Source organism: Opisthorchis viverrini (assembly GCF_000715545.1).
Source record: "Opisthorchis viverrini unplaced genomic scaffold opera_v5_112, whole genome shotgun sequence".
In the NCBI taxonomy this organism is placed as follows: Eukaryota; Metazoa; Platyhelminthes; class Trematoda; order Opisthorchiida; family Opisthorchiidae; genus Opisthorchis; species Opisthorchis viverrini.
The window spans coordinates 1,182,847-1,198,470 of record NW_008751770.1 but is presented as its reverse complement, the minus strand read 5'-3'; the positions used below and the strand labels follow the sequence as shown (position 1 = coordinate 1,198,470).

The 15,624-nt window shown below is 40.6% G+C and overlaps 1 protein-coding gene across 1 annotated transcript in view; it reads right to left on the bottom strand.

Moving 5' to 3' along the window:
• T265_05827 (hypothetical protein) overlaps positions 1–15,624 on the bottom strand; it is a gene marked incomplete at both ends in the record, with an annotated part of 44,126 nt that overhangs the window by 19,591 nt on the left and 8,911 nt on the right. Inside the window, 3 exons of the mRNA XM_009170934.1 lie at positions 3,381–3,437; positions 5,256–5,295; positions 6,505–6,726. Coding sequence (XP_009169198.1) covers positions 3,381–3,437; positions 5,256–5,295; positions 6,505–6,716 — 309 coding nt within the window. The remainder of the gene's footprint in view (positions 1–3,380; positions 3,438–5,255; positions 5,296–6,504; positions 6,727–15,624) is intronic.

Sequence of the window (15,624 nt, the reverse complement as noted above, 5' to 3'; positions counted from 1 at the left end):
GCCTTAGCTCACACTGGCCCAACATGCTACAGCAACTGCATCACCATCTGAAGCTCTAAAACGTATGAGTGGACCAAATACCATAAGCTCTACAGCTGTAATCTGACTTTGTATTTAAGCTTTAGAGGTGCAGTAGACGTCAATCGATAGAGTTTCTGGAGTATTCAGGAGAACAAGGCATTGGAGGACCAGAGTTTGTGAAGCGAACAAAAACGGATGCCAGATTTATGGATGTGGCGGCGGTCTGCTGCTGGTAGGCTTTTCCTGGTGCCTGATTGTCAGGATCGTTGAAAGTGATTGACATGTGGGATGAGAGAGTAGTTAGAAGATGGTACCGAAGAAAACGGACGTCAGTAGTCAGGTGAGTTCGCTTATCCTCCCCTCCGTCTACAGCGAAAAATGCGGTCTAGGTGACGTCACAAGTTAATGGTCATTGTGACATGTACAGACATCCATCTGAATATCTCAGGTTGTTTATGGGCTGAAATTCTCCCAATGCACCAAACAGAGAGACTATCAGGGTCCCCAGCAAAACATTTGGCTTGACCAGGGGGCAGCGGTTTTTATAGAGCTTCAGGCAGGTGATTCTAGGGGCGGCTTTTGTGAGGGAACATGGCTGCAAATTAAAAACTAAGCCGTGGTGCAAAAACCTGCTTTCTCCTCCACCTTAGTGGTAAGACACGTTACAAAAGTGGATGCATCCCTCAATTTTTCCACTTAACTCACCGAATGAGGCCCATTTTCGTTTAAAACCCTTGTAGTGTTAGAATACTACGTTAATTCAGTCGAGAACGGCGTCAACAGATCAGTTTAGGCCTGGAATATTTTGCCATCCTAGATTATTATTGCCGAACATCAAGCGCACTGGCAATATAAATCATATCATGTATTATGAAACATCTTTTCAGGTATCAGTTTTTTGGTATCACCTGCCCATCTAGTAATTTGGACTCATCAAGCGAACTGCATCATAAATGTAATTGACTGTGTTGGTTAACAAACAGTCAGTAGATTTCCGCTTGCGGGATCTGTGAGGAGCTTTCATTGCACTTCTTGCTTTGTTCAACTCTGAGGCCCATCGAACGTTTTCTTGAAGCCCTTCAAAAGTCACAATAAAAGTATTTTTGTTCAGCCCTATCCTGATGTGTACATTACCTCGAAAAAATCCTCAGTCTAGATCGCCTCTTCTATTTAAGCCTTGTGTATGCACATGTATCAGTGCATCGCTCCCCATCAGGTTCTTCAGTAACATTATTCCCAAAAAATCACATACCTCGCCTTTGTGTCAGCCTCAGAATGGTGAACCAGATACTCCCGCCAAAAGTCTGCACGGCCCGGTCGAGCAAACAAAATCTGGCCGTACTTTTATTTCAAGACTGTGCGGATTTTGACAATATCAGACAGTCCAGCGGATGTGTGACGTAACAGACTGCAGTTGGCACACGCTCCTGTCGAAGCCTGTCATCTCACCTTTACGCATTCCACAGCTAAATATACTTTCATACTGTTAATTAGTTTGGGGCACTAATCGGCATAGTATGGACAAAATCGGTGGTGTCAGGCTACGTGACATGAGAGGTGATTACCGTTGCACGTCCTGTATATTAGAAAATAGCGCTGCGAACAGTTAACCGGTGGACGCATGTCAATAGTGCATAGTCAGGACGCGAAAAACCTCTGTGAGCAGTTCAGCAGCGGGGTTGTTTTATTCCACTTGCTCGGTGCCTATAAATCTTGCGCTGAGGTATACACGAGACTTCATCTTACTCTACACGCTATGGTTCAGCTTTATTACAGAATATCTTTAAAATGAAGCGGACAGTAAAGCGGATGTCGACGACGGCCAAGATTATTTCGGTGGGAATGACTAACTCACTGACAAGACGGGCCAAATACGGTACTTAAAAGGATTCTTCCAACAACCTGTGGAGCACGAACGTAGCTGGGCCACAGTGATCCTCCACTAAAGTAGGGAGAAGTACAGTCGTTCATTTGTCGTTTGAAATATTCAGACGGCATTTTTAACATCAGTAGTTGCATATTCGGTTCCCGACCGAACGAATGCTGCTCTTAGGGCGGTTGAAAAATTCGCTATAGTTTCATCACAGTGGAAATTCCGTGGCTGCGGTTACAAAGTGATTAGAAAACAAATTGACAACTGATGTGCCTGCATCACACATATTCCTTATAGATAGGTGCCATATTGATATTCTCATCAAGTGTACGCTTACAAAGATCTGTAAGGCAATTTTCTCCATGAGATTTTGTTCCAGGGATCCCCAGGAGTTTTGACATGGGGACTTGTATACAGGTCAGCACTGCAACCGTTCATAGTCTCTGCGATTGTTGTGTCCGCTGTTAGAGGTGACAAACAATGTTATACTGAATGCGCTAGGAATCCTCTATACCTTGACTGAACCTGTGGTATTTTGTTAGCTGAAAAATTCACCGTCAGTGAGTTGAAAACTTAGCAAGGCTTTGTTTACTCGTGAGTACTATTCCAGCTCTAGTAATTTTCATTTGCGGATCCATTTTTATTCGCTGTACATTTCCTGTTACCAAAGGATAAATAACATCACTGCAGGCTTGTAAATGTGAACTGTCACTAGTTGTGAACAGTAAACTTGCGGCGGATGAAAACCCATTTATTGTTTTTTTAGTTAATCTTAGTCCTGTGCGAGGTTCTTATAAGCTAAGGGTAGTTCCATTCCGGTCAAACATAGGTGCCGTGACGTCATCTTGCTGGATGTGAATATGGTTATGATATTGTTTCAGACGTCTGTAGTTTAACTGATGAGGCAATAAAATTAAGATAAACGTGTCATTCTCCATTGTGAGATTACAGTATAGGGTATATTTGGAGATGTTGTCAATTGTTAATTCTTTAGGAACATTCAGTCCTCAGCGGTTTACCTCATGTCATTTAAGTAGGAATAACCGATGATTTTGTGTTCAATGCTTCGCTTGCCGACCAAATAAGGTTACTCGGTTGGAACTTCGTAGATATTTAAAATCGTATTTGCCCGCTAATAACTCTGTGCTCCTTCAATCCACAAACTCTTTCAGCTTAGGCCACTTTTCCCATTAAAGAATGAATCAGGAAAAATCGAGTGCTTCTGCAGATTATTTGGATTACCAAAAGTCGTGTTTATGAAGTCTAATTTCAACTCCTCAAAATCGTGAAGTCTAGTTATTGAAAATGCAACATCAGTAATACAATTAGCATCGACGTGGTTACCGGATTGGTTCAGAGGCTATGGGATATCAGTTGCGACCTGCTTTACAAGACCTATTTTATTTTAGATATGTTCTGGGCTCCTAGATAGTTATGGTGATTGATAGAATAATGTTACCACAGAAGTTGCATGGATCGCACTCACAGCTTCTTCCTCTTCCCGCATGCTGCGTCTTCTGTTGATTATCATGGATTCTGCAACCTGAAAATAAATTGCATACATACATTTTATGTTTTTGCGATCACACGCAAGAGGGCCGTTTAGAAAGCTTAGCATAGCAAAATTTATTTCTAGGCAAAACTTCAATTTGCCTGTCATTCTATATGCTTCTCTGCACGAATACATGAACGACTAAATGAAGAAAACAGATTGAGCAAAAGGAAAGACAGCATACTTTCCATATAAAAATTGATAACCATCATATTTTACAAGATTATTCTTTTTCTACTGCATAATATTCGGGGTAGTGATTTAACGAGAATGGATCTTTACGAAAGTAATGTAAAAGTTTCGAACCAGAATATAGGTGAGAAGGCTACTTGCTCTCTATGGCGATCGTAAATTAATGAGTAGAAGTTTAGTTTGCAGAATTTAAACACAAAAGAAATTCAAGTGAGGAGTCATGCGTCATCATCTCATTGTGTTAGATAGTCATTATATCGGTGTATTGGTAGTTTAGATGCGCTGACTGGTTGTAGATCAGGTGGCCGTTTATTAACTTGATAAGCAAAACTATCACTGGGTGGTTGGCGATCATATCTGTTGATATCTCCACGATAAGGAACAAAACGTCTGCGAACCTCGGTGAACAGACCAATGACCGCCTCATCTACAAGTTCGTGTGACATAACTTTCTGTAGATCACCGAAAATTTTTGAAATAGCCGAACGAAACTCTCCTGCATGCCGTCTCAAAGAGGTAATGCGGGTCTGCGCTTTAAGCATTGTATCCATTTTCCATATCGCCTGTTGCATCAGTGAATACATACAACGTGTATTAGAATCGGCGCATATGAAGAGACCAAGACTTGGCTGACTGTCTGACCGATAAATTGCCTTACAAGGGTGGTGGATGCCCATGTGATTGTATGGGCCATTGGACCTGCAATACAGCGCTAGAGGCCTGTTTAATGGAAGCGGTTGAAATTTGTTCCGTACAAAAACGAGGCCATTACTATTCTTTCTCTTATTCGGAGTCTACAAATATGTAAGGCGCTTCTATCCGCCTATAAGACTCTCGCTGGTTGATAGTAAGACTCAGCCTCACACGACAACGACCGTGACATCACTTATGGACGAAACTTTATCATTGCTTTTATTGCACCTATGGATCAACTTGGTGTCAGGATTTGCTTTACTCAGTGGCAGAGAGCATGAGAACGCATTTATTCATCAAACTGTAAAAGTGAATTGTGAGAAGCCTTCATATATCACTTTATATATGCATACCTTGTTGCATCATGGAAGTGTAAGAAGGAAACGCAGAATCACATTGGAGTGTCATACACAGCAGGTGGATACGGCTACTCAAGTATTTCACGCCTTCCGGTTTAGCTATGGTGGATCCAAGAATTCTTTTACAAGGGAGGCATACTGTCGACAAATGTTTATCTAAAGACATCCGTACATTTTTGAAATAACTCAGGGATTCGGGCACGATATACACGACAGAACATGGTATCAAACGAGACACGTCAAATGTTTCTGAATAGAAAGATGTGTTTTGAATCACTGCACCCATGTGCACGAGACTGTGAGCAACCTGCGAAATGAGTTATACTTAATTCAAAATAATTAGTAACCATTTACACCTAAAATTCATTCATTCTTGAGTTTTAACTCGTCCTCCGTAGGACATTTTCTTATCGATATGAGGACGTTTTACGTATTGAATAATTTACACTAAAAATTACAGGCATATCTGAATTCAGTAGTCCGTACGTCAAATTTTTAACTGACTATACTAAACTGAAAGATCGGTTGAATTTCGCTATCTTTAAAAAACCATATTACAGCTTACCTTTTGTGGCTGAGCCAAGTACACATCCAAAGAAGACATTCTGAGAACGAGAGAGATCAAATTTGGATGGGAAAGTGAATATATCTGATTACGTGACTTTGGAGATAAACGTCCTCAATAAATTATAAATTTTTCTTTCAACTGTAGTTTACAAAAGATTTAGATTCTTGCCATCTTTTTAGTCACTGCTAGTGACATAAGTAAGGTATTTTATTTAGTGTGGAAAACACTTCTTAGGCAAAATTTTGAAATGGCGTTGAAAGTTGAGCTTTAAGTTACTTTCAGCCCAAAAAACAACTCATCCGTTCCAGACCATTCATTTTTTATATTAGAACATCAAGATATTTGACCGGTTAACTTGTTTATTAGTCATAACTTTAAAGTCCATGTCCAGCAAAAGCAACTGAGTCCCCTATAATCTTTTTTAGACTATACATATTTGGCTAACTTTCATATGTTCGGACGTACAACACATTTGAGAAGACAAAAAGATGCGTAATATAAAGTGTGGAGCAGTTATTCTTATTCTATGTTTTCTTGAAATTTATGGATTCATGCGAATTATTGCCAGCTGCGTGGACAAACTTCAAACGTTGGTAGATATGTGAACACTAAAGTAGCATACAGGAACCCTGTGTATCTGTAGAACACTTGTATTTTTCGGTTTAGATTGGAGCAGTGGTTCAGTTAAGCCTACCAGATTCTGGTTGCAGGCTTTGAATTTTCGCTTAAATCGTGCGTTGTCGGTCTAACTTTCCGAACTTCTGCTTATAACTCAGTATCCACAAAAGCCCTAGTCGTAAATGGGCAAGTATAAATTTGACCATTGCAAGTACATGATCAATATATAAGATAAAAATAAACCACAAACTTTTAATTGTTTGGCAGCTTTTCTTGAATAAATTCGTACTAAATTTTACCAGGGGCGGCGTTTAGTGCAGGTCATAGATATCAGAAGCCAGCTTACCATCAAAAGCCACTACTGAAACGGTTGAGTTAGCTAGGGAACCCTTCGATAGTAGTGGTTGTTTAGTAGCTATAAGCAGTCTGGCTAAGTGCTTGTGTCAGCGTTCACTATAATCAAACAAATTAGCAAGGGTAGAACAAGGTTGTGCTATTACTTAAGAACCTCGTGTTTTGTAGGACTATTTTCAAGTGGCGGAGTTGCCTTTTTTCTGAAGGCGCCGGATGTAGTTTACCAAGATGGAAATCAATTTTACCGCTTTCGCATCAGTTGTGCCAAACTTACCGACGTTGTTCCGTCTGTCCACCCCCGGAGAGGTAACGCCTAGCGGCCGCCTCTTCCTCAGCTGTCATGACATCTTCATCGCTGTCACTTGTTTCATCCGCGTCGTCAGTCTGTATACTTAACGCCGGAAGTGAAACAAGAGGCTTCGGACGGTTCTTTGGAGGAGGATAATCCTCTTCTTCCGGGTTGACTGTTATACTGGGTGTAGGCATCGTGCGAAATCTGAATTATATATGTAGAGATAATATTAGTTAGCTTTGAATCAACCCCACACCATTTTCACACATGACTCTTTGGAAAGTCTCTAAAAAGTAATTTTAAACAAAAAATTACTCTTTTGTTATGTAGAAAACAGCACTGACCTCGTCATTAATCTAGACAAAAAAGTTTGCAAAATGGATGTACGTGAGATTTACTTACACCGAATAACTATCGCCAATATTCTGCAGCCCGTCGTCTGGACTGTTTAATGGGCTCAACTTAATCTGTGCTACATCACCAAAATTTAATGCACTTGAAATATAATTACCTAGGTTTAAGTGCGCTGTCACTGTTTATTACGGTGGCGTTGTTGAGGAAGCCATATGGGCGCGTATGCATTTCTTCCCACCCAAGGAGACAATGACAGACGATTTATCCGGATAAAATGTATGCATGCAAAGACTGGTAGATAATTAGTAATCTGGTATCACTTTCATTCATCATTGGACTGATAAATCATTCTTAATGTTTTTTGTTCCCACGGACACTGAGATTCACAAAAGAGAGTTTTCGTGTTTTTGTATTACAAGCAGTTTCAGTTTTTCGCTGAACTATCTGCACTGCATACAAGGAGTTTTATCCATATACAAACAGTGTAATTTCTTATAATTTAAAGTAGTAATGACAGCATCTCAACAAAAGCTTGATATAGGCAACCAACGTATGTTATGTGAAGATATTAGGAAATGGAAACGTTTTACATTATAAAAGTAGTCGGCCATGGAGGTTTGGCTACCCAGCGTGATCACCCTTTTATCGTCAGAATTTCATTTATTTTCAAATGCATTGTGCATAGACCAAAATCATCCCATACAAACACATGAAGCAAGATTTTATTTTGCTTTGCTGAGGAACCGTCTGAAACAATTTACCTATAGGGTAGCAGTTTTCAAACCGGGAAAGTACTCTTCTGTAGGGAACGTGTTCCGTGTGTGCCGTTCTACTTAGGGAAGATGTTGTGGGAAAAACCAACGTTACACTCCGTCAAACTGTGGTGACTTGGTTGATTTTTAAACTATTAAGAACAGCTAATGGAAAATAATCACTGGAAACCATCACTTACCCCAGTATTGCCCTCAAAGTCTTGTACCAAGCTTTGTTCCATCCAAGAAAGGTGTCTAACAATCGGTGAGTGGATATGTATGAAGCTAGATCTGAGGCGCACTAGTAGAACGACAATTATTTTTGAGAAGCCTCTTCGCCTGTTCTAAGACGACACGTGGCATACACTCATGATTATAAAAATGTGTTGATTTTAAAACTCTTGGTGGCCATAAGTGTAGACTACGGATATCAGCTTAACGCAAAGCAATTAGATGAAATTGTTCCCAATGATGAACTAAACAGTACGTGCATTATGGAAAACACTTTTCCGATCCATATGAAATTAACTTATTTTGACAAGTTTCTGGGGAAATACTTGAGATATGCGCCTGCAACTTCTCAAAACACAGTACCGATCAGTCGTTTGTGACCAAATGTTCAAGCCCCAATCTACTAGCCTGGATGTAATGAGTCCGAATCAACATGGAGTTGCGTAAGATGCGTTCTGTGACTATTTCGAATAAGACTGTTTAGTGCTTCTCTGGTTTATCACATACAGTTGGTTTACATACACTGAAACGTCAGGTTTTCCCCTGGCATTTTTGCTAAACGAACCGGAGTGTTTTCACGTTCTTCGTTTTAATTCGTGGATGGCTGTACTTAAAAACATATTACCATGCGTATTACTATGTTGAGTACGCTTAACGAGTGATTCGCACTATATATTTGATTTTAGCAGGTTCTTGTTCGATTAGTGATTTTCACTTTTAAACGCTTTAAACTCTAGGGGGTTGCTACGGAACCTTTGTTATTCCAGTCTAACGTAAATGAACGGATGAATGAGACACCCAAAGAAAATTGGTTGATTACAAGACCCGGCTTTTCTGACGGAGTTACCGTAGACCCATTTGCTATTTTCAGGCACCTGGATTGGCGATAACGTACTTGTAGTCAAACAGATGGGAGTATTGTAAAGCTGGTAGTCTAGCAAACAAGATATCAAGCAGTACAAGCAGAGGGCTTATTCACACTCTTTATTTGAAGCCCAAAGTTTCAGTAGTTTTTCGAGTGCATAAACCAGAAAATATTGACTGGTGGTAAGTGAGCCTAATTAGTATCGGCTTATCCTGGGATTAAGAAGAGGTTTCATGTGAACAGACATTCATTTAGCTAAAACTTTCTTGCTACGCGTTTGTTCGCTTCCCACCAATCTGTGTGGGTCAATGTTCTTCTACTGTACACCGTTAAATTATTCTGGCAAGTGGATGTTTTTCTTTCCACATCACGTGTCCCGATGAAATACTAACTTATCACAACAGTGTTGTGAGAGCAACTTTTGGCTCCCATCAAAATCTGTTTAAACTGATCAACTTCTATTTCTAACTGTAATCCGATCTTATACTTGCAGATGTCAAACGACAACGCTGGGTACAAGAACACAACTGAGGAAGGTTTACTTCAGTGTGGCTTGTAGATTTGCGATTATTCGATCACAACGAACTGGATGGATTTTACGCGTACCTTATCCAGCTGTTCAATTACGGTCACAGTAGAACTCAGAAGCGCTTGTTTGGGAAAAGTGAACATGTGAGATTGTGTAGGATGGTTTTACTAAGCATGCGGTCTGAGTGGAGTCTTGATAAGTTAGAATGATTGGGCGGTCATTTTCTGAAAAAATCGTTTAGGATTTTCTCAGCAAATCTACGGAAGAAGTTTGGGGTGCATGATAGAGACTCGAGACTGTGGAATGCAAACTTTCTTCTAAATCCTCATAATCACCAGTGCCGATGTGAAACGTTGACTGTGTTGTTGATACTGAAACATATAAACTTCAAAACAAAAAGTAAAAAAATGAATTTTGGTATATGTCGGTTTTTAGCGATGAGTATTGGTAGAGAATGGACGTTTCGCTGTCCTCAAAAGAGGTTGGGTTGGGTTCATTAAACCGTAAGAAAGAAACCAAGGAATACCGTCTTCCGAACTGATAAAAGATGATAACAAGTCAGTCACCAGAGGCTCTCATGTACGTTATCAGGAATGTGTAACATTATTCACAGGTTTCTGGACGAAAGATAACATTTTCAAGAGACATCCTTCGTCCGGATTGCATTGGGAATCCAGTGTGTCCCTCAGGGGGTAACGCTCTAACTACAAACCGAATGATTTTTTATATGACAATTCCTCAAAACTCAGTAGTAAACTGTAAAAAATGTCCTCGTGGTCTACATGATGAGGTGATATTCATCGTTGCTTAACGGAACAATCACATCTCATCTCAATTACCAGTAACGCGAACACACATGTGCAGCGAGTTAACTGGCAAGCCGGTGGCCACAAAAACAAAAGCGCATATTTTCAGAAAGGCGGATATTTAGGAAACAGCTGCAAAAACCAAACTCAGAGCTCTCAAGCAACATATTCTTTTGGTTTAAAAATCCTGTGCACGTGGTAGGCCGAATCCCCAATTACCCGCCACCTGTTTGCAGTTTATGTATCATTTTCTAAAGTAAATCTTGTGTGCCGAAATATTCGGGATGATAAACATCGATCTCAAGCCGAGACGACGTGTTACCCAAGTCGCCTAACCAATAAGCTACAGAATGTGGTTCCCACCCTAGCAGGTTAATACTTGCGTTGAAGCTAGTATGCGATAAAATAGCTATCCAGGTAGATGAGAAACGCAAGTCAAATTGGTTAGTCCAAGTGATGCGATATGCAAATATCAGCGCGGAGAACGTTCCTTTACGTATAGGAACCAAGAGGCAGATTACGTCAGCCTGCTCTTTCCAAAAGAGTCTGTATACCTGGCAGACAGCTAACGATGTGACGCGAAGCCAAACAACTTGCCTGACTGCTCAACGTAAATATTATTTTGCACGTGTAACATACTCACCTATGTTTGCAATCGCTGTTTGTCCCAAAGAATTTTAGAAAACCGGGTGAGATTTGTGTGAATTTGGTCATTCTTATCAAGGCGGAATAACGAACATCCTAGCTAAATGTAATTTGGCGACCATGAATCCCGTATGTCTACGGTGACCAGGGTAACAGCTGCAACACATTTGTAAAAAAAAGGGCCACACAAAATATTAACAAGCTGGTGATTGGGAATAATAAATTAGGAGAAACTATACACGGCGACTCTGAAATTTGCATGGAAGCGGAGAAAGTGTGGTCCTGATTTCCTAAGCTTCAGGAAAGCACTTAATAACGCAGCGGAAACCCTTCGTTAGTTTATTCCAGCTCAAACCTGCCCTGGCATAAAGACACCGGTAAATTAGTCGACCACTGTGTACATAAAGCACAGATAAGTATTGCTGATGCGGCCAAATCTAGAGCCAACAATCAATGTTTTGTTTATTGCAGTTATGGTGTCTGAGCATGCTGATACAGTCAACCACCGTTTGAGTTCGACGTACTGTAACATGGCTGCAGAGCTTTAGAGGAACACTGGACATGCTACTACACTATACAAAATTTCAGTAGCTGTTTCAAAGAAGTTACGTCGTAAGTATGCAGTTTTAGGGTTCGTGTAGACAGTAACACTACCACGAAGTTTGAACACAGAGATAAGTAAAGCTGTTTAACCTAGGAGGTTTTCAACTAGGTCCGTCTTGCATTCGCACTTATTTTCAGGATACAGAGCACATACCGAATCGCATGACAAAAGTCTGGAAAGTCTTCCGCAGAAGGCTAGTCCATCAATGATACTATTTTAGTTTGTCCGAGGAACTTTAGAGTTAACGACCGGACTCCGGGCTTTTGTTTCGTCAACTGTGGATTTTGTCTAACCCAGCTATTCTGACCGCTAAAGGTGTTTATTTACAGGAATCCAGTTAGTGACAGAGACTTCACTCCTCGTGATCAAATAAGTACCCAAAATATGCCGTTTCCTGAGCATTAAATAGCGCTGAGTTGTACTTATTTGAGATGCCCATAATTGTAGTCTTTCTATTCTCCTCACGGAATTATATCGCACATCAGGGGTGGTGATGGGGACGAGGAAAGGAGTGACTCACTAGACCGTAAAAACGGCTGCATTAGTTGCTCACGTCTGGGTTTTTATTTATATAACAAAGGAACACCAACAGTCATAAAACTTTCTTATTTTGAGGCATATTAATTGTAATAAGAAGGATATGGTTGATGAAAACTCGGGAGTGTGTTTAACTGATGGACCCGAAGAAAGGCGAAACCGATAGTGAGTGTCGAAGAAATATTAATTGTAATAAGAAGGATATGGTTGATGAAAACTCGGGAGTGTGTTTAACTGATGGACCCGAAGAAAGGCGAAACCGATAGTGAGCTGTCGAAGAATTTCCAGCAACGTTATGGGAAGTGTACTACGTCTATCCAAGAAGAAGTACTTAGATCTGAAACTGATGATTAAAAACAAAAATGTCTATTCCTAGTTGCTTAGTCAGGGGAGAGAGGCTTGTGTGGCTTTGACTTTCTGACAAAAAGCCAGCGGTCCGTGGCAGAGTGAGAAGTTAAGGTTATATTCTAGGTACCGGATCGCAGACCCCGACGTAACAACCATAGCAACCAGGTTTTCAAGGGCTTGTTTGCTCCGAGGGCTCACTATTTGGACATAGAAATCTGATCCATGATGGCACTGCACACGGCTTGTTTTTTGTGGTTCGGTAGTATAAGATAACTTGTCGGAGGTAACGGTACGCTCCTTAACAGTCGGGTTACATGGTCTAAAGCATATATGTTTTCTAAACTCATTCCGGATAAAAAAAAGCAATGTTGCCACTTTGAAAATTGTTGGACTGCTGGTCTGCTGCAGGGAACAGTTTACTGGCGCTACTTTAATGTTAGCCATATTGTCAGGCTCGGTAAACCGAACCAAAGCCTTTTTATCAGAAGCTCAACAGCATCCCAGAAAATTTTCAATTTTCTTGCAAAGAATAACACGACTTGTCCCCCAGTGTGCCTCGTAAAATGACCGGGCTTAGTGCAGAAACCTCGATAATGTTTGATATTCCAATGAATGACTCCAGCTGAGGGTAGACTAAACAATAATGCGTATTTTTTTAAAAAAGAGGCAACTGTTAGATAACGCTGTCGTCCATAGTTTGCACTACATCACGTTACATGTCATTGTCACAAAGTCAAATGACATGCACATGAACCTCGAAAACCTTGCAGCAAGATTAATGCAACACATAACTATGCTGACCAGTGTGGAAGACGTTGTCCAATGAGTGTGCATGGAATGTCTTACGTATGCATGATTTATAAAAATGAATTCAAACGGTGTAATTGATCTGCCTTAATAAGCATTAAATTTCAGAGCAAATTCTGACCGAGATTCATGCACTTGAATCTCCTTTCTTGGTTGTAAGTGGTTACCATGGGCACTAAGTAAAGGCATCACTTAGAAGCATGTCTGCAACAGCACCTTATTCAACTTTAAGTCGTAACACTTACTTCATGACGTATTCACGGAAATATTTATGACCTTCTTGAGTGTATGCCTGTTACGGACAATGTCGGCCTCGAGAAATAATTATGGTTGTGAAGATATCCTTGCCTGTTTGGCAGTGTTTGATAAAACTGCGCAGATAAAACTATGTGGGCGAAAGAATTCTGGTATTTGTAAGTTTTATGCGGTCTGTCATCTATTCCATGTTCCTTATTGCTCAATTTTCTCAAGAATATACGGCGGTCTGTCATCTATTCCATGTTCCTTATTGCTCAATTTTCTCAAAGAATATACGAAACAACAACATTAGAAGTTGCCGCGCTTAAGCACTGGTAAAGGAAAACATATTTTGTATATGAGTTGTTGGAAATGGCCACCCAAGTCGATAACTCAATTGTGGACAAAAGCTTTGCCATCATTTGCGAGCGGCGAACGATAAGCGGAGAGTAAGAAGCTAGAACTTACTTGTTCTATTGCTATCCTCTGTGTCATAAAGTGCAGTATTTTTGTAGGCACTTTGTTTCTTAGGAATAACAGAAAATAGGATCTGACGGGTCATTTGATTAGCCCGATACCACTTACAGTCTTGCTATAAGTATGACGTAGTCACCTGCTTAGTAATCTGCCCAATGTTTCTCATAAGGTTTTTTACGGCATTTCTTCCCAAAATGCATGTGCAGGTGTTCGAGATCGTCCTAATTTGGGACTATTTAAGAGGAAACTATAATGAAAGGTCGTGCAAAATATTATGTGTACACATACGCCGTTTCTGTGTGAAAATACAATGAAATAATAAATCTTTTGACAAGTCGTAAAACTTTCAAATAACAAGACCCAAAACTCACATCATCCGGTGAGACTGGCCGTCATTGCATACTACAGTTCAACAGAATTAAGAAGAGGGCCCTGCATAAAAACTTCAGCATGCACAGCTTGGAACCCTACTCAAACCACCGCTAATGCTTTATTGGATCGTGAATGTTTTCACAAGACCACTGAGTTCGACAACCAGTCTAACGGATGTTACAACCAAGGCAGGCATTTGTAACAGGGACGTGTTTCATAACTATCTAAACCGTCTTAATAGCCCAGCAAACACAAGGCGGCATGAAGCAACCCATTTTGATTTCCGTGAATATCAGGAAGACGTGATGGTAATAAACGCACAGGGGTGTTCCTGGAAGCGTGTTGCACCACAACGAACTTGAGCAACTGGAAAGTTATCTAGATCCAATCTACGAACCTTCATCAGCAGGAGATTGCAGATTGAAGCGAATAATACAAACTTACCTGAACACTCGACGATAGGATTAACCGCTGAACCAGTCCGGCACATTTTAGGGGTATGCATCAGAGCAAGAAGTTCAAAGGTTACCTCGACACCGGGCAAACAACTCACGGGTGAAAAGCCCGATTGATCATATCAGTTAATAATGAGCAAAGGTCATTTCCTTCAGAAGCCTGAACATAAACTAGCGCCCAGCGCTAGTCAACACACAGCTCTGATACAATTTACAGTAACGTATTGATTATGTCACAATGATGACGAAAGTTTCCAACAAAAACTTGCCAGGCTCGGAGAACAGCTGGGCCACAGCAGTCTGAACCACCATCATACATATCATACATACCATATTACAACAATCAATCTAAGGAAACATGAAGTCATGAATATATTGTGCATTCCGGAGTGCATCCTGTAATACTACTCAGCCCAAGTGGCATCTCCATTCAACAGGTGCGTCTACTACCATGTGCAGTACCCTTCATTCAACAGAAAATCCGTATGGAATCCCGCAATACGTGTTTAGCAGGAACGGTAGAGTTCAGCTGCACCAGACCGGTTTTGACACCTTTTGTGGGTGTAGAAATAATGGCTCCAATTTGTACACGAAATAGCGTACACTGATTAAGCATACTGAACCATTTGAGAGGTTTGTTCTTGTTAATTTAGACCAGTGCATGCAAGTTAACCCTAAAAAGGACACACTTGTAATACGGTCAATAAAATTACTGAGACCTTCCAGGAACCCAGTAAACATCAAATGCCATGCATAACTCTTTTACCATGGATACGCATCGAAACAATGACATCCAAGCATTACCTTCTGCACGCATATTCTGTGCCTTACCTACAGACAAGCTACGTCCCACCCAGTCAAACGGGGGCAGTGATAATGCGAAAATTTTTGACAGAATATCAATAGACATGTATTGAGGCACGGAGCAGTTGAACTAAGTTCTTTCCTAGCGGAGTACAAGTCAGTTATTGAAAAACAAGGAATGTTTCGGTTCCGTTTTACACTAGCAAGGAATTATTTCTACATGTTTTTAGTTAAAAAGCAGCCTTACCGCGGGTAATCATAGTTGTATGTGGTTGACAC